Here is a 25,198-nt window from a genome sequence, read left to right on the forward strand (position 1 = left end):
ACTCTTGACAGCGAGCCACAGCAAAGTGTTACTTCATTTGCGATATTTAAGAAGAGCATCGTAGAGGAGCCAATGCACACCGTATAGCGGCCCCACTAAATTTGACGCACATGCGCTTTCTTATTCCCCAGTAAACTAGTAGCTCCAAACGTGCCATTTAAGAGCTGTATTAAAAATAGTATCTGAGTGATGGAATAACGGCTGCAAGTGGGTGGAAAATCTGGTTACAAATTTTTTTTTAATTTTTACGATTGAAGGAACGTGTTGCCTTGACTATGGATTTGTTATTGTTGACGGCGAGAAAAGAATGACCCAGGCAGTGCAGAGTATACAAATGCTGTTGCGAGATAACAGAGACTTCATTCAAATATTTAAAACACCACTCGTTGTTCTGTATTCATTTCGCTATAAGAAAATTATTTTATTCGTGTCGGACTACGCTAAACGACTATATACCAAGTAAATATTGATACTGAATGAATTTTTTAAAGGATGTTTAGCAATTACGGAGTGCAGTGAACTTAAATGTGTTTTCAGAGTATAAGCAGAACAATTTTTTTCAGGAATTTTTCGTTCTTCTTTTACGTTGTGATGGCGTTAGAGATATAGTATGTTGATTAATTTAAATTCGCTTTAGCGGAATGCAATTTATTTAGTAATGGATACGGGAATTGGCGTCTGATATTTATTCCTTCACTAGCTTAGCGCCCATTGCTTCCCTGCGCCTACACTGTATGGCCTGTAGAGAGTTTTTTTGTTTTTATTTAATCGAATTTTTATGTTGTTCATTAATTGCAACATCCTCTAAGCTTTTCACGCTAATTAAGGCCATATAAGAATGGTCTTTTCGAGTGCGCTTCTGACCAAAAAGTGATTCTAGTAACTGGGATCCAAGGCTTTTTGCGTTCTTGTGGAGACATTTCCATAGCAGCTTTCATCCCCTAACAAACAGTTCTTTATATGACAGTGGAAAATAGAAATTTATGACAGAATGAAACTAATATCGGACACAATGAGGAAGACAAGTTGTATTACATGGATACCTAAAAAGGCTAGATAAAAAATAAAAAAATAGAATTTCTAACTTCCTTGACAGAAACCCAAAAACGTTAATGACGTGGATCAAAGAAAGCATATTTGAGGGAAATGAATATAACGGAGGCATAAATAGGAGAAAGGAAAAATTTAAAAGCAAAAGTAAAAAGTTTCAAGGTCTTCCAGAAGGAAACAAAGAAAAAGACAGGCGTAACACGCGCAGAAGAAATGGAGACTGAAATAGAGACTGAAGGAAAAACTACTGGAAAGAAAGAAAGCCGAAAAGAAAAACTGCATCGTCCTCAGTAGCCTGATGCAATAAAAAAAACTCTTCGTTCAGTTTGGTAAGTCATATTAAAATTACATAATACATTATATTTAATATTTAAAGTAGTCCTGTACAAGTAGTGTGGCGTACCACATCATACATTTCATTGTGCCACTTTCTCGTACCACATTTTACTGGGCATAAGGTATCTCAACTGGGGAAAGAAAGAGTTAATCTTGAGAAAGGACGCCAACTTACTTGTTCGTTTGAAAACATCAGTTTCTTAGCAACAGCATTCATATCTCGTGGAAACTTACTGTACATTTGTATTGCCGCTTGGCGCACAATTTTTGAACAGTGTTCAACGACGCGAATCCTACATAAATATTATTCTTTTGCCTTGTGTTCTATTAGTGGACGCAGCTTTTAAACAAACTCGTTCCGAACAACATACCCCGCTGATATATTTCAATTGCTTTAGCATAACGAACTTCAACTTCTTAAACTATAGAAGGTATTTTGTAATGGAAGGAAACAAAACAATGTCATCGACAAATCTACGATGGTTATAAAAGGATACTTTTATTTGCATTATACAGCATATCCTACCGTTTTATGAAAGACCGGTTCCAGGGAATGGAGATTTCAGAAGTTAACAAGATTAGGAAACGACATTTGGTGAGAGCGGAATAGATTAGATGCTAAATAGGTCTTCTGGACTGATGATATCGATTTGCGTGAAGCCTTCAAGTATCCAGCGACTATTGCGATAGGATAAAAGAGTATGGGTATTGGGGGAATAGCGTAATGTCATTGAAAGGAAGTATGGAAGAAAGAGATAAATAAAGGAAGATAAGCCCAGATGTGGTGCACTTGATGGAGGGGCTGTTAGCTTTAACATATTGCTTGAATAGAACGGCAGGTTAGAACTGTTTAATAAGAGAGTACTTACATTTAGTTAGTGACTGGCAGGAGCGCCCTAGTAGTATGTCTTTGCTTTGATAACCTGGTAGGGGTATTTATCGATATCACTATTGATATGTTTTTTGACTAAAATGTTGCCATTGGAGCGCAGCGCCCCGTCGTGTGGCGGCTCCGGGCATGGTGGACGGTTTGGCGGGCACTCTGAGCTGAGGAACGAAGCTGTAACGAGTTTTCCGTGGTGCCCCTTCGCCGTGGTGTTAGCCGTTGGCGGGCGACCATTGTTGGCGTCATGTTACCCTCTGTAATGTATCGAGTACCGACGTGGTTTGTGTTGCGATTTATGAGAATGGCGCCGAGCTTTCAGGGCAGTGTTCATTGTTATTTTGCTCTGTCTTCCTTCTGTTTGTTGGTTATGGATGACCGTGTCTCCATGGTATTCGGAGGGCAATGTGACTGCAAGATCTGGTAGACATGTGGAGCCGATTCATTGGCTGATATCTCATTACAGTTTGTTTTATGTGTTAACATTATGTATTCGTGATGCTTGTAAACCTATGGCCAGCGTAAAGCACCATGTGCACCGGTGTGCATTAGTATGTGGGTTATTTGTTCTTGTCCGCTTCCCTTAATTCTTCTGCTTTTGAAAGTTAATGATTTATCATATAATTTTCAATAGGATGCACAGTGAAATGTTTAGTATTACCAGTTATGACGGATTATTAACTGTTCATATCATAATGTGTACCTGTTTTGCTGTTTTATTGGTCTATTTATAATTTGCTTTTGTTGCGGTTTCTTTCAAGTTAATGCTGAAGGCCTACGCTATCTAAGAAACTATATAATGCGTCTGTTCTAATTGTTGCTCAGATAAATTTTAGTCTCTTCCAGGACACATTTTTCTCAGAACCGCTATGGACTAATGTGTGTACAGATGAGCTGTGGACGTTATGCGAATATCTTTACGGCTGTTTTAATGGTTTGCTTGAAAGGAAAATTTTTCTGATATTATTATGTTATTGGTGAAATTACTTTTTAAAACATTTTAGTTGCTTTCCTAATTCTTTTCGTTAACTTGTTAATAGGTAGTAAAGTTGTCATGGATTTTGGTAAGAGCTCAGGTTAATTAATTGTACCCTAGGAGTTATTTACTTGGTACAAGGCTGAGTGTGGAATTCTCTCTAATTAAAATTATTTGTGCTGCAGGAAACTGTCGTTAATAATCCCTGGTATGTGATACCTAGGATCGGACCCCATTTACTTACACCTGGTCGGCTTGCGTAGCCGGCTGTTTACGTCATTTGGAGTGGATGCGATCGGCAGCTCTCGCAGCTGTCTGTCTTTTGCGCTGTTTCCTCCAACCGCGGCCGCACCACTTTACGTTCCTGTTAAAGTGACGTTTATACTTCGAATAATTCTGAATTTGTATCCGTTAGCTTGTTGCCATAACCTTAAACAATTTTTGATGTGTGCTGTGACCCAAACATATACCTTACGTGTTGTAAATTGATTGTTCTTGTGTTATTAGAAAATGCGTCAAATCTTCAACTGATATATTTTTCAGGATTTAAAATTATATTGCATGGATATTGGTGTTAAATTGTTTTTCATTGTTTTAAGTATGGTTTTAGGATTTTTAGTAAGTCAAGTTTAGATCATATGGTACTCTCATCATTTTGTAATTAAGGCCGTTCTAGTCTGTTTTCGTACAGTTTGTCACATTTATGTCAGCATTTATTATACCTTTAGCCTTATTACATTCTGGGACTTACATAGGGCGTCTCTTCCCTTAAAGAATACTAAGTCATCTTAGGTTAAATTTAACTTTAATTTTTCTGTAAATTGTTTGAACTGGCGTTGAAATTCAAATGAGCTTCTTATTGCTTCGCGTTTTAATTAATTTAAAAAATAAATAAATGTTTAATTGGCTGCTATGTGAGTGAAATTGTGAAAAATAATTGTGTGTTCTACCAGTGAATGAAATGTCTAAAACCCCACAGTTCTTGCCTTTCGCTGTTTTCCTTCCTGCCTGGATTAAGAGTCCATAATTATCATCATTTCGATAGTGTTGCGCTCTAACGAAACTTCGGTTCGGCAGTTTTGGTGCACCACATATATAACGTAGTAAATAGTAAGACTGCCGATAGTACTGGTAGCATTGATAAGGAAAGAAACATAAACGGATATCTAAAAGACACTGGGAGCCGACAACTTCTGTTTCTTGTTTCCTTGGTTGCTTATTTTGCACATAATTATAACTGCATATCATTAGGGACTAGTCCATTGTATATTTTATGTTCTTAGAAAATTTAAATAGTATTTTATAGATAATAAAAATTGATTCCGCAACTTCTACGCTTCCAAACAAACGAAGCAGTTATTATTTATTTAGGCACAGTTTATATGTATAAACATAAAATATATGCAGACAATTGTTATTTTGTATTCATTAAATCATGATCAAAATCAAGAATTTTCCGTTATAAATAAATTCGGAAATTGTCTATGAATAACAGAAACATGTGTTATATAAGTTCGAGGGAGTACTGAAGGGATGTTTCGCATATTTTTGTTTTGCGTTTTTTATTGTGTTGATGAAAAAATTTCATTACCTAGCGCTACATGATTAATCTATATTATTGTTTCCCTTGTTTTCCCTACAACATCCTTTTGTTTCACGTTAAAAATCAAATTTTCTAGTAAAACCCGAATTAACACTGAGACTTTCAATTTTGTTATAAACACCACATGCGATGGATAGGAGGATGGATATGTAGAAAAAACTGTTCCGCAACTTACCCTCCCTTTATAAATTTTAAATCAGTCGTTAGACGGTTCACAGCTTTGTTTTTAGACGAATCTAGTCAGACTTATTTGTATGCGTAAAGAAAGCGATCGTTATGAGATAACGCCCGATTGATATACAACACACCTAACGTACAGGCAACGGGGGCACGACCTTAGGTGAACAAAGTTACTACAAAAACTTACTTAGGTTACGCTTACCGGTGATAGTCTACGGTAACCTACGGCAGTTTCACTGCTCTAACCATGTGCAAGTGTTGGATAATCGAAAGTATGAGGTGTATGTGTGTGGGAGGGTCAATATTTACAAGTTGAAAGATTTGTGTTTCGGTAATATATTGAAGTAGAAAGCAAAAGAGAGCATGGTTTCAAAGACTTGGAAAAATTTAGCATTTTAAACAGATGTAGAGTTAGTGTTATGGTTTAAATCTTGTGGGTGTAGATGATGGTGGAGAAGGACAATGCCCATTCTATGGAGGAAAGTTTATCTATTACACACAACGTAAACCCAGTTTGGGAAATTGATGCACAATGAACATAGAAAAGTGCAACGGATTGTGTACTTACACTTGACTCTGAGCGTGAGGACGTTGGATGGAGTCTCGCCCTCTCCGTTGGAGGCGACACAGACGTAGCGGCCGGCGTTCTGGCGGCTGACCTTCTGCAGCACGAGGCTCTGATTGCTGCGGATGACGCGCTCGGCCGGGTTGTGCACCAGCGGCACGTCCTGCGAACAGCGACCAACGCGCGCCGCTCAGTCTACCTGCGGCCGCCCGCGCTGCACAGCGAGCCGTGCGGCTGCCTACCTGCCAGGCGCCGTGTTTGCTAATTGTGCGGAATTACACGGCGGAAGCCCGGGCAGCGCTACGCCGCCTCTGTATTCGATACACGCCGCAAGCTTACTCAACGGACTCTGCAACGAGGCGACTGTGCGCTGAGTTGCGTAGTCGTCTCATTTAAACAAGGCTAGGTCACAGAGCAACGCTAATTCGACTTTATATCCACGACAGTAAAATAGAGAAATTAAACTTCCTAGTAATAAAATTATCTCTTGACCACCTAATGTTCGGAGCAGCTAACTTATGTTTCCTAGAAGAGGAATTCATGAATTTGTAAATACAACAGCCGAAAAACAGTCACTGGCTCTCGGCTTCTTTGGCACTCGTCTGATAGCTCTTATCTGATTATGACCTAAGAAGCCGAAAGCCTACTCATAACGACCTAGTAAATAAATATTACTGTGGAACATTAGTGCTGTGTATTAAAGTCTTAAATATGTCTGTGTTCCTCCAAGAACCGACAGAATATTCCATAAAATTTAAATGTGTATTTGCAGGTACAGCAAGCTCCCGTTTATCTGGGCTAATGGGAGTTGGGGACCTCACGGATAACTGAAAAGCACAGATAATCCAAAGTACATACGGTTTTATCGAAACTTGCCCATTTCATTGGTCATGAGTTATTCACTGTCAACGAATAAATTATTTACGAAATTAAATTTATAGCACGCTCTGTTTCATACCAGTTGCTTTCAATGCACTTTCAGGAATAATCTTCCAGTTTTTTTTTTCATTTTCGTTTTTCATACATTTTTCCCTCACAACGGTTCTCATTTTTCAGGTGGTCCCAACATCTATACAACTAAACGATTTTGCTGACACTCTTAGACAACAGAATGACGCATTTGATTGTTTCGGTGTGCATGTTAACACTGATCTACAAAATTCCACTTTATAAAGGTTTCGAGCACCAAAATACGTTATCATTACGTATTTCGAAGTCCTGAAGGCTAATCTGGCATTGTTTTCTTTTTTTTCCACAGCACCCACAGATTTTGTTTAAATTGTGCTAGTCAGTATCTAATTTAATTGTATTCGGTTTTTGCGCTGTTTAAATAATATGTGTGTGAATTCCTAAGGGACTAAGCTGCTGAGGTCATCGGTCCCTAGACCTACACACTACTTAAACTGACTTATGCTAAGAACAACACACACACCCATACCCGAGGGAGGACTCGAACCTCTGGCGGGAGGGGACGCGCAATCCATTACATGGCGCCTCTAACCACGCGGCCACACCGCGCCGGCTAAACAGGATGTTTTCGTCTTTAAATGAAAATTTATAAACACAAAAAAAAGCTCTAAATGCTAATAAAATGTTTTAATACATACATAAATTATTTTTTGACATTTGCTGCGCCTCTTATGTGTGACACTACTAACGTGCAATACTGTCCAGCAGTAGTCAGCCATCATACTTCTTGCACATTGCCCCTGATATAGTTACTCCAATATAGATATGGTCGGATGAAATCTTTCCCCATGTTCATCGGAGATTGTCCAAGAGCATCAGGAGGAAAAGAATCCAAGTGTGAGTGAAGAACGCTGGGAATTTCTGACATATGTACATAAAATCATGTCCACCTTTGTCTATTGTAAGAAAGAACGACTTCATAGGTCCAAGTTTTATGCGAAGTGGTGCTAACAAAATGTCTTTCAAATTCACCAGTGGAACGTTTACTACATTCCTCCAGCCAGCTTCCATTTGTGTACGGGCGGGCAAAATCCGTCTGTCATGGCTTTTCCGAACATGGCTATCCCCTTGGCAAAGAAAACTGCAATGCTTTTTATACCCAGATTTTAATGCTGAAAGTATCCCACTTACGTTGAAATCACCACAGATTTGCGATTTGTGGCAGTTATATTTAATTTTATTCAACGAAAGTACCATGTTGATGTACGTTTCTTTCAAAATAGCGGCATAAGCTACGGGAATAGAGGATATAAATTGCTATTGGAAAAGAGCACCGCTTTGAGGCTAGTTTTGGAGCCATCAACGAATAGTCGCCGTTCCGCTGATATGTTTCATTCTCACAGCATTAAACAGTCCATTCACGTCATTGCAGTAACAGAGTGAACCTTCCATGTCAAAGAACGATGCGAAGATAGCCCGACGATGTCGAAAGGAAAAAACTCTATTATCTTTGTCTAGTAAATTCCACACTTCCAGATGCGAACCCAAAAGATCAGCCCTCACAAGATCAATAAGATCATTTTGTGTCAGGAGATGTAACGTCATTTCTTCGTAATCGAAATCAAAGCTTGCCTTCTCCACGTCTCTACCAGATTCGATCCGGGTTTTAACTTCCAATGACGACGTGTCTGAAGGAATGTGGACTAGTAGGGGAGAACAGTGCGCTACAGGGAGTGATACTAGATCGCCTTTCTATCCTTGCCCTTTACCCCCGCTGTTGTAACATGCAGAAATAGCAATCATCTACGATGGCAAAAGACATTGCAACTTTACGCTTTGTCTTCACCCAAACATTAAGAGGAGACGAAAAAGTCATACAGACAATATGCGGTGCCCATTTTCGGTGCTGATCACATCACTTGCACCCGAAATAAAGGTCATACCATATCTTCACTACCAGACTCACATATCATCAGCATTATTTAATAATGAACTCCCCACAGATGTTGTAAAAGTTATTTGGGTGATTTAAACATATCCTTGGCATTTTACAAACGCTAATACAAATGAACCATTGAAAAAAAAAACCAAGACACTCAGCACAAGGTATATTTAGATCACACTACTCACATTCGTAAATATAAAGCTAAACAAAGGAAGCATTTCCTAACGACTGATAAGAACATGCTGTTCAGGAGGAACAGACAATGCCTCACACGCACTGTTACCATTTTGTAAAGGATTAAAGATTATTTGTAAGAACATTTTATTTTATAAACTGAGGGTGCCACAAAAGACAATTAACATATTCATGCTTGGGGGGTCTAAATACGTAAGAAACATCCATTTCCATTTTTGAAAATCTGTCATTGTTGCCCAGCGTGATGAGTTTCTCGATCGCCTCGTCTCCGCTCAACTCCTGTGCAGGGCCCACTTTGTTCATTATTCCTGCGTCACTTAGCTGCTCAAGTCCCGGTTCAAAGGCATCGCTGTTTAATCACACGGGATTGATTTCATCATCTATTTCTTCACAAGCAGAAATGTCTTCCAATCGGTCGCTCACACGAGTAGCATATGCCTCTGCTACAAGAGAAAGTGTCTTTCAGTGAAGGTAGTTACATAGCCATCTGCCGATAAAACACGGTCCGCATATGTAGTAGTGAGTACTCAACGACAAGATTCGTTCTAATAATTATAGAATAATTTTTAAATGCATGATACGTAGCTGTTTAATTGTCTTTTGTAGTACCTTCCCGCTCCGATATTTCCCTTTAATCACAGTAGAACAAATCAATTATTACTGACGTCTCGTAATATGGCAGTGCATATACTTCTTGACTCATGGGAACTGCTAACTATATGCAGAATAAGCTGTTACCTTTGCGCAAAAGGTGCTGTGTCCAATTATAAATCACAGTTACAAAATACATTGGTTTCTGATGTTTATTTCTTCCAAAACATCGCCGAACTCTGTTCGGATAATCTTCAAACTGGATAATACGCTCTCTCATAATCAAGAGTTTGAAGCACGTGTCTACAGCCCTGGTACATTTTGAAAACTCGCGCAACAGTAACTTAACATGCAGCCAATACAAAATGGTGCAGCCCACCCTAACTTTCTTAATGGGCTGAACCACTTCCTTTCGGGTCGTCTAGAAGCGTGCTACGGTACTGTGGCGCAAGTCTTCCAAAGTATACCAGGACTGCTGCCACATACCCGAGGACAAACAAAAATTAAATAACTTATTGTTTTTAAACAACATTTTTTTTAGGAAGAGCAAAGCTTGATGACTACCACTTGTATTGCAGCAGGTAAGCTGCCATGGATCACTAATTTTGTGGTCGAAAATGTCGGGATATCTGAAAGTAACTCAGTAATACTGATTCAGCTTTCGCAATTATGGGGCACACATAGAATCAGGGTAATCTGTTTCGAGTAGGTAGTGCCTAACGAACATCTGCCCCAGACTGGAGACCTAACTCCGATTTACTAAATTTCGGAACATTACTTCGGTCAGATCATTTCACGAGATTGTATCTTCCTTATTTTTGTTCTGATTGTCACCGTTCATTTCATATGAGTGAAATTAATCTTCGCCGTCTTCTGAATTTCAAGGTTTCGGCATTTGTGCCTGCTCCATCTGTGTTCTCCATTGCCACATCGTTCTGGGTCTTCGTACATCCCCCCTTTCTCTTGACTGCTATGGCGAGGCCTTAAGTGAGATTCAATCATTCTTCGTTGGTGGTATTTCCGTAATGTTTTATTTCGTTCAATCTTTTCATTAATATTATAAATACCTACTTGATTCCTAATATCCTCAGTTATTATGTGGTCTTCGCTGGTAATACTTCTCTCGTTTCTGATACTTGCAGTTTACTTTTACCATGTTCGTAGGGATACATGACTCATTTCCATATAGCAGAACAAGTGAAGCTGTGTTTATATGAAATTACAATTCTTGTCCCTTCCGTATTTTGTTTTGATATGTTATCACTTCACATATTAATTAAAATTTGTTAATCTTATTTTTTATATCCATGTCCATATCATAACTCATACCGCCTCCTAAAATATTAAGCTGATGACTTGCTCAAGTTAAGTATTATCTGTCGTTATTTTCATGTAGGTTAGGTATTTCCTATGATGAACCATGACCTTCATTTTCTTTATTTACATACGAAGGTTATGTTCCCTTTTTCCTAACTGATTAATTTATCGAAGTAATCAGCAACCACTTGCATTAAAGAAATTTTATTTCCTTAACTGGTTTCGGGGCGTTAGCGCCCTTCTTAAGAAGATTATAACTATCGCATTATTTGTGTTTGTCAGTCATAAGATGCATGCAGGATATTACTGCAGGCATTTTATGGTTGACACTATAATTATAACTTTCTCAAGGAGGGCACTATGGACCCCATGTTAAATGATGCATTTCATACACAGATTTTTGTAGTTCATTGTCACGTAAAGTTATTATTATGTTTATTTCTGTCAATCCATAAACCCGAATTTATTTCCAGGCTCCAGTTATGTGCCAAATCTTTTATGTGCGCGTTAAATAAAGTTGGTAACAGACTACAGCCTTGATGGAATCCCATTTTTTTCAGATTTATTATCGTCATCTTTCAATATTATCATTTTTTTGGCCTTGTATAAGCTCTTTATAGCTTCAGTAAGACGTGTAAAATATCCAAATTCACGCTTTATGTTCCTTTCTGTACTCACTGTCATGGCGCAATCGCCACACTGAATTCTTTGAATCAACTGAAAGATATTATCTACTGGATCAATATTCGACTGAGGCTGTGGGTGGAACTGATAAGTAGATGATATCTTTCTGTTGATTCAATGAATTCAGCGTGGTGATTGCACTAAGACAATATAACAAGAAACAAACAATGGGATATAATGACTAAAGCTAAATATCCTATAAATGTTGCTGAAGCTATAAAAAGCTTATACAAGGACAATAATAATAACAATAATAATAAAAGACCGAGTCGTGGGTGACATTCATTCATTAGATAACATGTTTCACCCCAGGCTGTGGATGAAACTGATCCAACAGATGATATATTTAGGTTGATTACAACCTCACCAGGCACTTTACGTACACTACCAACCATGACATGCGACGTCATTCATTTATTAAGCGTTCGAGAAGCAGATTGACGATTGCGAGAGCCAATATGAGAACGAGTTAATGGTATGTGTAATCTAACGACCAACCTCAAGTGTTTTACAGGCACGCATTCGAGTCATTGGGCTGAAACTCACAAAGTTTATACCATTGAACCAGATAAGAGCGATTGTGTAATTCTTCAGGCTCTCCCGGCGATCTAATGACATCTTGGGTTGCCGGGTGTTCTCCCGGATATCAGCGCCGTACTTGCACGATATTTCGGTAGCGTAACTCGTTACCTTCATCAGGTGTGACCTGGTCCAGTATTTATGCCTGTGGCCATCCCCCTTCACCAGCCGCAGCCTCTACGGTCCGCGCCCGCTCGCTGTGATCTTATGTCCGCTGCACTCCTGGGTGTTCTCTTTGCGGACCGCACCCGCCAGACACGCTCCTGAGTGTTCCATCTTCGGTCTGGTGTGTTTGGAATCCCGTCTGTGGTACCAGGCATTCCTGCTGTGGTCCTCTCCGGCTAACTGTGATCTGCTGGAGCGTTGCCGTTCCATTTTCGGTCTACTGGCGTTCTACATATTCCCTATGCGGTCCGCGCCCGTCAGTCCCGACTCTGGGCGTTCCATCTTTGGTCTGGTGCCGCTGGAACTCTGTATGGGAATCGTTCTCCATGTCCACGCTTTCAGTTCTTCTATTTGTGGAGTGCTGCAGCTGTCCTCGTTGCTTCTTCAGCAATTCCAGGCTTGAGTGATTGTGATTGCAGGGAGATGGTTTATACGCGGGTTCAGCGGTGGCCGCTCAGAGATGACCGTAGAGACTAGTGTTACAGCCAGCAAAGACAGAGGAACTACATCAACGACGAGCGTACATGAGAGCAGAAGCAAAGTGTGCCTCGTCGATCACACGGAACACAATAACTCCATCGGAGTTGGTTCGAAGAAGAATCAGTTTCTCTCTCTCTCTCTCTCTCTCTCTCTCTCTCTCACACACACACACACACGAACTATGTAAGTAGTGAACGTGGTAAAAGTTTTCTTTGAGCAGTTTGCAATATGTTGATAGTACTGCGTGCGCTGTGGAAACCAGTAACAGTATTCGCCCGCATTGCAGTTGGTTCAGTGGATGAGTGTGGGCCATTCTGCTTCGAAATTTTGACGACTTCCGGAACGATCAACGTACGTGGCACGTTTGCCACTGTATGTACTTTCCTCGTCCAAAAACCGCAAATGCCTTCGACCCCAATGGACACGTGGACCCTCATTGGCAAGAGAAGTGTTTTCGGACAAGAGACAGTTCAATCCATCACAGAGATCCGCATACAAATGTCAAGTTAATACAATAACGGCATTACGGCATGAGACGCGTAGCTGGTAAACACCAACTATGAAACTTTTACTCGTACGCCGTCTCCACTGCTAGTATTAGCCACTATGTCAAGGAGCTTTTGTAGTGAAGATACTGCCCCTCTTTTAAGCCCGTATTACGGTGAGAAAGTTTAGCCGTAAGTTTGCTAGACGCTATGGGTGACTGTGGGCTTGCCAGCAACAGGGACGGCTAACTTACTTGCACTTTAATGCTGAGTGAGCACAGAAAAGAACGAAAACGTTATTAAGAACACGTCTATAGTGGAGAAACGGTGGACAAGATGATATACGTACGGGTCTATGATACGGAAGTTACCATTGGAATGAGACTTACCTATTTAATTTGAGGAGTCAACTTAATTAGTAGTACATTTCATTATAAGTATCTGAACAATATAGCACACGACGTTGCTTGAATAGAATGACATAGTTAGCCATGTATTTGGTCTCACGATACACATAACAGTGGAAATTCTTGTCACAGCTTCAGTGGGCAGATGTATGTTGTAATACTTAAGAGCTTCACAGCATACAACCACAACTCAGTGGCGCAAACGTGTCAACGGCCTACTCTGTATTTAGAGTACATCCTTTCCTCACCTGCAGCACAAGGAGGGGAAGGGTGGCGAGCCTAGCACCCGTAACGTCTTTTACCCCTGGGAATGATCGCCATAACTCATTTGACAGCAGACTGAGTGGACATGGGGGCGTCTTGCAGGAATTGAAACGAGGAAATTCCTCCTCCAGCCCCCCCCCCCCCGCCCGCCCCACTTACATCTGCCTCCCAGCCATCCGTGATTTTGTCCTTTAACTCCTGCGAAGCAAACTGCCACTCTCCTGATTTTTCAAGGCAGGAAGAAATACTTTCCATTGCTTAATCCATCTGTGTGGCTCTAGGACGTACTTGTGTCTCTTCACCACTGACTGGTAGGTAAAAAATTCTGTGACAAAACCTAGGATATTGAAAAGCTTAATACAAAGGTCCTCATCACGATACGTTCCATTACTTCTCGAGCCCAGTCATCATCTCGCCTTTCAGGTACACTTAATTCAAGTTTTATCACTTTATTAACAATATTTCGCTTTGTTTAGGGAAGTCTGCTAAATTTCACCCCAAACCCATTAATAACTTAAGATGTGGTGCAATTTACTGGATTACAGAGCGTTTCCAGTCCTTTCTATCACTTTAACCACATCACCATCTGCCAAATTGCCGTCGTATATAAAGGACACCTCCGTACGATCTGAAGCACTCATTTTAAACTCGCTGTCCGCACAGCGAAAGTAAACTCAAACGAGGAAACGAAAATGTTCGGGACACAAGGAGTATTGAACGCCTACCCTGCACAACATAGGAAGACTGTGCGTGGCTAACAATGTTAACGGTAAGAAGGGAAAGGAGGGAATTGCAGCCTCGGTTGTTTACGACATATCAATCGAAGTAGATTAATAGATACATCTACACCAGAAGGTGGGACGGGTTTATGTCACCCTATTGGAAATGTCATTACGTTGAATAACTTTGACTTTAAAAAAATGGAATTACCTGGTCTTTCAATTTTGTGAATGCTTAATAATGTCTAAAACTGAAGAACCAGATGCTTTTGTAACATGAAATTTCATACAGTACAACTTTGATTACTTGACACTTTTCATTTGGAGTAACCGTTTTTTAATTACGGGCTTTGGAGTCCACTTTTTAGCCAAGTTTGTAAAAATGACCGAACTTTGACAACTGATTGCAGCCTAACGGCTGCACTGGTTCTGACATTTAAGTATATCATTGGACACAAAATTTAATGCTTTTTCGTTTTGGTAATGGTAACATTTTCAGTGGTATCCGTAGTTTCCAAGTAATAAGCGAAAGTCCGAAAAGAGTGCCAAAATTATGTAAGTTTCATGCCACAAAAAGTTGTCCCGAGGATATTGAAGGTTGGAAACTTGGATTCTATATAGCCTACATTATATACATAAGATAAAAATATGAAATCTTCAATATAATTTTTTGCAAGTAAAGGGACTTCTTTGGGACGCCGTTACTGGGCTACCATTCCGTTACTGAACCCAGGACATCCAGGCCAAGATTCTATTGCTGTAGCTTCTAGGCCACCTTCCCTATATACACCAAACAAACAATAATGTTTAATTTATTCCGCTGTTAAACAAGTCGGAAGTAAGATGCACTGTCAAGTTGGGTTCAAACAAGCGACTTTCAAGCGCAGCCAAACCACATGTTATGATAATAGATGCCAACAAGATTCCTAGCTTACCATTGCAGGCAGCATTCATAGAATCTTACGAGGAAAGTCTCGCCGGAGCTATCATACAAAAACACACCAAACTCCCTACAGATTAACACCATAAAAGCCAACGGCTCTTGCGTGGGAGACGTAGCACGAATCCGCAAATAACTTTGCAGCAAACCTTCCTCCTTGTGACGTACATTACATAACGCAGACACTGGCCAGAGAGATATGGCGATGAATATTCAAGGCTTCTTCGAATAGCGATGGGTACTGTTCCCCCATCCTCACCTGATACGGCAGCCATCTAACATGTTAGGCACATGGTTGGGTGACAAACATGTTAGTCACAGTCCTTTGAAGTCAGTTACAAATCTTGCTGAGGGAGATCTCGGAGGAATGTATCTAGGCCATCTTTGATTCCGTACCCGACATTCACAGACCTGATTGCAACAAGTAGTGACTCACACGTGGCAAATATAATGTAGTTTTGCGGAACTAATCATGTACATAATATGTCGCATGACAGTATCACGGCTCCTAATTGATGCAGAAGTTTACAAAGAAGTTAATGATTATGAAGTCTCAGTCACTTCAGTCTAAAAATTGCCTACATATCTAACTTCTTTTAAGTTACGGAAATGTAGTTTTCTATAAATATTAGTGCGCACAGACGTAACTGTACGAGTATGCAGTTGATGGAAATAACGACGTGATATACCAGCAAGGATATTTTATTTAATGGTGCGTGTTTTACTACGTTCAGTAGCGATTGAAAAGAGACCTAGAACGACTTGGTAAATATTAACGGTGAAACGGAGGAAGTAAGAAATTGTACCAGATAAGAGGGGAGACGTCTGACGGCACAGAGCAATTTTCGCCCTCCTGGGCTGTGTTTACAGGTAGGTGCAAGGCTGCAAGTGTATGCTGACACACTACAACCACATGTGTGTTCCAGTGACTCTCTACTCGGGGGTCCAGGAGAAGGGATTAGATCGCTGCGGACTTGAGTGGATGGCTTTTTTAAAAGAAGTCAGCTTCTTTTGATCAAGCTACCAGGATCAACAACTACAGCAAATGTCCGGTTTTTGTAGCGTTATATGTGCCAATAGAAAGTTTCAGTCAGATTCGTGCAGTTTCATATTTGTCAACAGTGTGCCGACTGTATTTTAATGTTACAGCTGTTCTACGCAAAGTAAATAATTCTATAATGTAACAAAGTCAGGCACCGCATGCGAGTGTCAGGAACTAATGTAGACACAAACCACCACATGTCGCTTATTAATTTGCTTTATTACCAGTTCCACTATATAGACGAGTGACTCCTGACGGCAACACGCTAAAAGTTGAAAGATGGACCCAACACCATCGTCAAGCAATTTTTGCGCTGATTATGGTGCAGAGCAGATATTTGAATCTTTAATGTGTTGTCATCAGAACAAAGAATATCTGACGATGTTATCGTGTGAAGAGTGAAACTACTAATACATCAATTAATACGGGGAATACGGGGTACGTGGCGGTTTATCTCTAATTTCTTTAATCGCTATGTTTTGCGAGTCACATAACGTATAATTTAAATTTGAAGTGCACTTACTTTATTTCATTAAGTATTCAGTACCTGTATGCAAATATTACATACAGTTTCCACACGTTTGTATGCAGTTGCAGAGTTGCTTCGCGAAGAAGATAGCACTGATACCCGTCCAGCGTTACTCGTCACATATAGTCGGGTATTGTGCATCTGAAATGGGTACCGTATGTTGCCTGAAGGACGTTCAATACCTCTACCCCGAAATCCTCACTGTCGTGCTGGTTGCTGTTCAGTGCTATCAGTGCAGATCGCAGTGGTATCGTAAACTGTCGCACCTACCGTCGGTATATAATGAACTAAACTATATTAGAGCAGAAAGTATTATTAGTGTTTAACGCTCCTTCACAATGATACATTAGGCAAGGACTACAAACAGACCGCGCGAATAAATGGACCAACCTGGCAATCGACTCAAGCAATTTAGGCAAAGTGCGGAAAATCTAAATCTGGATGTTCAAACGGGTATTTGAACCCCGACTACCGAATGTTGGTCCAGTGCCTTAACCATAATATCGTCTTGCGTCGTGTAGACATGTTTGCTATAACAGCTGGACAGGTTAATTTTCCACTTGCACTGTTGCATCATGTATTGGCACAGCACGTCCGTCGAAAGCATTCACATGCCCTCTCCCAGCTGAAGTATTTTTGGGTTTTGGAGAATGGATGTTAATACTGTCATCTGTGAGTCACCCGACTAGCAAGCAACATACGGAGTCGAACCGTAAACGCAGTCAGGTCCACGCCAGTGTCAGTCTTGCAACATTGTGGACGAAGCAGCATTGTCCGTTACTGTCACGAGGGCAATGAGGCGGTCATTGTCTGTTGTGATCAGATTTCGTTCTGTGTATAAGGTATTCACCGTGTAGAGCTGTCATCCTAAAGTTTGGTACAACTCATGAATCACTGTCAGAAGGATGTCACTTCTGCAGATGGCACGGCTTCCAGATGTCTTATCATTCTTCTTAGTTTGCCTTACCCAGATGCTGATAATGCGAGCCTTGAGGACTCGGAAGCATAATGGCAGTTAGTTTCACATTTTAAGACAGATCTTCGCAGACTGAGCCCTGGTTTTACGATGGCATTTCCAATCACACTACAAAGAACGCTTCTACGAATGGAGAGGGGGCCACCAGTGGACAGAGACAAATGCCTGTAGTTATTGCGATCGATTGAGACATCGACTTAAGGTCAAATTCTGTATTCAGACAAATAGTATTGGAGGAAATGAAATCGGTAAACGTAGTAGATCACATAAGAGAGTGAAAAGTCAAATCAGCTTGCTACACAAGAATACGAGAGTTAGAGGGGTCAAAAGTAAAGTAGCTGACTTGTTACTTTGTTTGCAAGAGCTCAGTAGGTGGCAAAAAATTTATTTCAGTTTTGTCTTCCAGAAAACAATAACACAGTTACACAATCTTAATTTAAGTGGTTATAGGTTTGCGGTGTATTCGCACAGATCCAATATGGGTATAGCAGGTGTTATCACATTCATGAAAACGAAGATAAGTACAAAACTAGAAATAACAAAATTCTGTGTAGGTCAAAATATATAACCATGTGCTTGTGAGGTAACACTGAGGAAAAAAACTGCGATTGTTGCAGCCTACAGGTGTCCGCTAGGTAGTTCGGAAATTGTAATGAAAATTTTGCTATCTGTCAAAGAGATGGAAGTGATTTCTAATTTGTGATGATTTTAAAGTAAGTTACTTGAAGAATACGACAGAAAAAATTATGTAGAGGCGCTGCTAGCCGCTTATAACTCAGTATGTCATAAACTTCACTATCAGATTCGTTTAAGATAGTAGTACCCTTCGTAATTTTGTATCCTAGTTTTCAGTGAAACTTATCGTATTTTGTAAGGAGTCTGCCACAAGTGTTGCGTTAACTACTGTGGGCCGAGAAGCATCGTGTTGTGACATATAGGTCACAATAACACTTACGCAAACGGATCTTGAGACAGTCTAGCCGTGCTGGGCCTTTTCTGCAAAAGTGACTAATTATTTCTATTGAAGAGTTGTTGTATGCAGTTTCTTCTGGATGATTTAATTTCTACGAACATTATCTTGCCACTATGATACAAACAGGAGGAACATTTGTCCTTTCAGGCAGTATCAAAGCCAAAGATATCCTTTGTACTGCACTTACATGAAAGTAGACCTTAGAGAATCTACAATTTTTTATCGCGCATAGAATTTGCGTAGTACTAAGTGCCGTTCAAACTTGAATAACACGGAATTGGTTCCTAGTTTTCTGTACTTACGTTGTGCAGCCAGGAGAGCCTACGCCAGGGTGGGTTGGCCCTGACTTGGCACTCGAAGTAGACGTCGTCGCCCTCCTTGATGTCGTCCGCGTTCAGTGTGGATCCCAGGAGGAGCGACACTATAGGTGGATCTGGGGGACGTAAATTTAAGTCTTTACTGAGATGTACAACAGGTCAAGCAGACAAAGGAATATGCTTGAGCATACTTATCACATCAGAAATAATCATGAATTTGTGTAAAAGGGTAAAGTAAGTGGCTTCACACACAGATGTACAAAATTTCTTTCACTAACTGCTGATATAACTTTAAGAATTATATTTCGTGTCAGTATAAAATCTTCATGGTTATGTTTTAACACATATTGCCAAATTTAAGTGTATTTGGTTGTCGTCTTCAAACTGGCAACACAATCTATAATCTAAAGACAATATAAAATACTGATTTTTTATGTTGATTATCTATCGATTAAATACTTTATTTCCATGTGAAATGCGTATATCATACAGTAACTTCGCAACTACGTAACATTAACTTAATTTTACGTCGGTGGTTGACAAAACATGAGAAAAATGTGTTTCCTATTTAATATCGTAATTAGGTGTTACCTTGGTTTATTAAACTTAGTATGTGGTATTTAGTAAAGGGTATACAACTATTTATGATAATTAAGAGGTGGCTTTGCTGTAGAACAAATATTTTTGCAAAAATAAATTTTAGAATTGGTTCTACCTCTTTGCACAATCACATGATCATATCCTTCTCTGGTGTTATATTTATCTGTTTTATGTACTGTCTCAAAGCTGCATTTCAAACAGCAACAAATGCAAAACCAAATCTACATTAAATCAGTGGCTTATATGTTTTGCTTTCACATTAATTACTATTTATTAACGGCAAAATTTCATCTATGTATCTCAGAGACTGTAAAGTAGAACAAAATTCAGGATACCAAATGAAAATAGATTAAACCGAATTTTACATACCGCTATGTGAAGTTATTCACAAAGAGTTCTCCTTATGGGGCAGCCGCAACTGTATAAATCCATGTCATAAAATGAAGAAATTGCACAACAGTTGCTTAATACACAATCTTTCGGTACACTGAAGTTCCATCATCGGGTAGAAACAATAATAATGAAAATGTTCCGTTACATGCGTATGGGAGGGGATCTTCAAGTCTGAAACATCAGATAAGGAATTATGCCATTAAAATTTCTAAATTAAAATAAATTAAAAGAGAGAACGGGACGTCACTCACAAAGAAAATCACTGAATCATCTGAAGTCATCCGTACCCCAGGGTTGTCATGGAACCGATCGTTCCGTGTCGAAATGGTAAAAGGGATCTAAAAATTCCGAAAAACAAACAGATATAAAAACCGGACACCAAAAGTTACCAAACTAATGAAACATGTAAAATGTTATACAATTGGAGGGAGGGGAGGAAATCACATATTGCGTGGAAATACTTACATAGACTCCATAACAAGCGTACCCCGTGCTACTCAACCGGGAATACAAACTGGAAAACTGTGTAACCGTAAATACTAGCTATGAGAGACTAAACCGCACACGACCGAAACGCAGGCATGGTATGAACCAGATATGAGATTGGTGAACTGTTTAAAGTGGATATCTGCATGCATAGTGCCATACTTAACTGGAAAACTTTTGTGATACAGGTCTATGAGTGTATTGAGTTCATTAATTATATCGAGATGATGGGAATGAAGACTTCTTAAGATTTCAGTTTATTCCAGAACACAGAGAATCTGACCTCTTTCTGCAGTATGTAAGGCAGTTAAATTGTCTCTAACCCACTGCAGAAATGTATTCTCAGAGCTGATCTGGAATCGGCTGCCAGGTTTTTACGTTATTTAAATCTCGTATAAAAATTTCTGCCTGTCTTACCAATGTATCTGCTCTTACACAACTGGCTTTTATCAAACTCACTGCGATAGACTCTAGGATAGGAGAAAGGTAACCTACGGTGAGACAGACTGTCAACGCACGCAACGCACGGGGTGGTGAGGTTACATACTTGAGAATTTTGATGCAGGTTTTCTTAAGGAAATTTTTACTTCAGGGAGTCCATAGTGATAAAGAAAAACAGGTAAGGTCTAATTAAAGTTGTTAAAAATACCAACATCGCAATAGGTAACAACATGGCTACCTTTAGTGTCAGCCATACGTGTACTAAAACAGTTACAGACGAAATATGTGGCATCGCTATTGAGAACCTCAGCAGATTTAGCGGCAGTCCATCGAACGAAATCAAGAACGTTGTTAATATTTTAACTTTGGTCCTGCGTTTTAATTATTTTAAATTTGGTGACCAAGTGTACAGGCAGCAAGAGAATCTGGCCATGGGTGTCCCTCCCCACCCCAACCCCCCACCCCCTCCCGCCCCCAAAGCTTGCATTGTAGCTAATATTTTTAGGTCTAGTTTCGAGTATGAGCGTTTTAAGAAGCTCCTGGCGGAGGCCGATAAGGTAGTATGTTGGTAAAGTTACGTTGATGTCATTTCTGTTCAACATGGAGCAAGGCAGAGTGTGACAGTTTACATAAAATTTTAATACATTCCATGGAAAGATTTTTTTTTCTGCTCAGCATCAGATTCACGGAACTTTGGCATATTTACACTCAGAGATCACCTTAAATGGTGGTAAAGTCGAGTTTAACATCTATGGAAAAGAGCCTAGTACTGATTTAGATATGAATGTACCATTGGACCACCCATTTAAACATAAAAGTGCTGCTTTCTGGACCATCCCACTCAGGCACATGGAAGAGAGTACGGTATAATCACTCCGAAGACAGCAGAGAAAAAGAAAATGCACAAGATTTGTAAGACACCCTCTCATGAATTCTTACTAGAGAGGATTCGACAGAAACTGATGTCAGCCAACAGAGTTCCCGCATTTTTCATACCAAAAAATTTGGACAGTATGCTGACGAACCGTGAAGTCTTCAAAAAGGATAGTTTCTCCTACCCCGGAGTGTATCGAAATGAGTGCGATAAAAGCAAGTTGCGTAAGAGCAGATAAATTGGTCAGACAGGAAAGAATTTTTATACGGGATTTAGAGAAAATAAAGACTTGGCCAGTTCCAAGTCATCTCTGACGGTGCATTTGATTGACAACCAGCGTCAGCTGCAACAGGTTAGCTATAACTTAACTATGTTGCACATTGCAGAGAAAGATCGGATACTCAATGTTCTAGAAGTAATTGATATCATAGGAAGTCTTCATCTCTATGCTCTCGATACAATTAATGCATCCACAGACCGGAACAATAAAAATATTTCAGCTAATTATCACATTATCTAGGCAGATTAAGGTGTATACGTAACGTAATATTTTTACTTGTTTTTTAAATGTACATGTCAGCTTCCCTCTTAATTTTGTGATGGTTTCGTGTCCTCCCGCTTTTCCAGTTTAAACAGTTCACCAATCTCATGCCTGGTACGTTCCACGCCTGCGTTTCAGTCGTGTGCGGCTTAGTACTCGCATCTAGTATTTAATGTTACATAGTTTTCCCGTTCGTATTTCGGTTGTGCAGCATTGGGGAACGCTTGTTATGGAATCTATGTAAGTAATTCCACGCAATATGTGGTTTCAAATGGTTCAAATGGCTCTGAGCACTATGGGACTTAACTTCTGAGGTCATCAGTCCCCTAGAACTTAGAACTACTTAAACCTAACTAACCTAAGGATATCACACACATCCATGCCCGAGGCAGGATTCGAACCTGCGACCGTAGCGGTCAATATGTGGTTTCCTCCCCTCCCTCCATTTGTATAATATTTTCTATGTTTCATTATTTTGGTTACTTTTGGTGTCCAGTTGTTATTTATGTTACTTTTTTGCATTTTAGGTGCCTTTTACCATTTTTACACGGGACATTTTTGTTTCACGACAACACTGAGGTGAGGATGTCCTCAGATGATTAAGTGATTTTATTTGTAAGTAACGCCCCGTTCTGTTTTTTAATTTATTTTAATTTAGAAATTTTAGTCGCATAGTCCCTTATCTGATATTTCAGACTTGAGGAGCCCCTCCCACTCATGTATTATAGAATATTTTTATTATTAAGGTATACACCAAATGATGAAACTTTCAGTGTTCTGGAACAAAGAGTGTACACGTAAAAGATTGTGGATCAAGCAACTGTTGTGCTGTTTTCTCAATTGACGATATACGTCAAATCCGTTTCGGTGTCTATGTCCGACGGTGGTTGGCTCGATAATCTAACGTTTCGGCAATACGAGCCGCTAACATTTCCAGAGAATTATTCTCTATAGCTGATGGTTGATTGAAACATGTTTCGCGGTCATGGGTTGTTTGTACTAACTGTGGTCTTGTACGAAGAATTTTCTTGGTCTCAGTAATCGAACATCCGCTTAGCAAGGGGCTTTCCTTTTTCTTGTTGTTAGCGCGCGTGAAGATGTCGACTGCTTCTCTGAACAGACTGGAATTGTAATTTCTTTCCACAGTTAGGGCTTGAGTTCTTTACAAAGTTCCATTCAATCGATGAGTGGTCATCTACCACCAATTGATTCGTCTGTACCAGCTTGTAATTTCGTTTATGTTTCTTGATTCTCGTGTTATTGAATCGTCCAGTTATGCGACATTCATTTTGTCGCATGTGCAAACTATTGGAAAAACCCCTGTAGATATGAATATGTTCTTGTTTGTCGTTTGCTGATTTGAAACACTTACTAGCTTTTCTCATTCGGTTTGAATACTGTTTATGTGCCATGTTTCGGGTGCCGTGTACTGAGAAATATGGGTGATTTTTATCGTTAACTTGGAGATATATGACATAATGAGAACGAAATTTCTTTTTTAAAGGTGTAAATTTGCTTGTATTCTGCTTTCTCATACCTGCTATTTGCGGAATATTGATTGCTCCTCGGTACACATTCAAAGTGCGTAACGTATACAAGATGTCATTGCTCACACATGTGATATGTTCTTTTGTTTACGACATGTTCTTCTGTTTGCGTTCAGTAGAGGGGTGACAGCAGCAGAGGAAGCCACAAAATTTGCGTCGTGTGTGGGGGTAACGCCACTGGACAGAGCAAGGCAAGAGAATGGTTTTCTCGTTCTAAGGAAGATTGTGTTGTCATTTGTGAGTCTGCACTTGAATAATATATTCGGAGTTTGTGAAGATGAATTAGACGCATTGATCAACGATGGGCCAAGTTGCTGCACTCTGACAATGCCAAATATCATGAACTGTGATCACTCCACCATGTTGTGACATTTTCATGCAATCGAGAAGGATCGGAAATCGAGTGATTTCATACTTCATGATCTAAGTCAAAATCGCAAAAGTCAGGGGGTGTGCAATATGTGCATCTCTGCTAGCTCGTCATCAGTTGTCAAATGAACAACGCCTACCATTCATATCCTGTATCGTTACTGGTGACGAAAAATGGTGTCTTTATGATAACGTAAGTAACAGGAAGCAACGGTTGAGCCCGAACTCAGTTGCAACTCCCCGTACAAACAACTGTGCGCATTCACGAAACGCACTGTTATGCATCTGACAGAACAGCGACGGTGTGGTGTACTACGAATTGCTCCCCCATCACTGCTGACATTTATTGTCAACAACGGAGACGTCTTGCAGGCGCAATCGAAGAACGACGACCAGGAGGACTGCGTGAAGTGATGCTACTCGACGGTAATGGCCGCCCCATTCTGGTACACTGACAGGGAGAGAACGCATACTCGTAATCGCTGAATTCGTACAAATTCATGGTACATGTAGGGCGTGGTCAGACAAGAAAGTGCCCCAAGTGAGAACTTCAGATGGCCAAGCGTTTAGGAAGTAAAAGGAATTTTGATACTGATCTATCACCATGTGCACCTTATCAATTGCCCCTGTGACATTGTGTTTAGGAAGCGGTGTTTCGCTCAGCGGTAAGAAAATTGACTCGAAAGGATACCGGGTTCGACTCTGCTCGGCAGCCGATAGTTTAATGCTCCTTGGCAATGTGTACACTACTGATGTCACAATTAACCAAAAAATCATATAGATTATTTTGTATTTCTATGTGCACAACATCAACACGTTCCCTTGTACGCGTTAACT

At 40.0% G+C, this 25,198-nt stretch overlaps 1 protein-coding gene across 1 annotated transcript in view; it reads right to left on the minus strand.

Annotated features, from left to right (window-relative positions):
* The window catches only part of LOC126093000 (nephrin-like), a 245,731-nt gene that overhangs the window by 100,662 nt on the left and 119,871 nt on the right, over window positions 1–25,198 (minus strand). The window contains exons 7-8 of the mRNA XM_049908694.1: window positions 19,096–19,226; window positions 5,597–5,756 (exon numbers count right to left, since the gene is read on the minus strand). Coding sequence (XP_049764651.1) covers window positions 5,597–5,756; window positions 19,096–19,226 — 291 coding nt within the window. The remainder of the gene's footprint in view (window positions 1–5,596; window positions 5,757–19,095; window positions 19,227–25,198) is intronic.

Source organism: Schistocerca cancellata, chromosome 1 (genome assembly GCF_023864275.1).
Source record: "Schistocerca cancellata isolate TAMUIC-IGC-003103 chromosome 1, iqSchCanc2.1, whole genome shotgun sequence".
Taxonomy (NCBI): domain Eukaryota; kingdom Metazoa; phylum Arthropoda; class Insecta; order Orthoptera; family Acrididae; genus Schistocerca; species Schistocerca cancellata.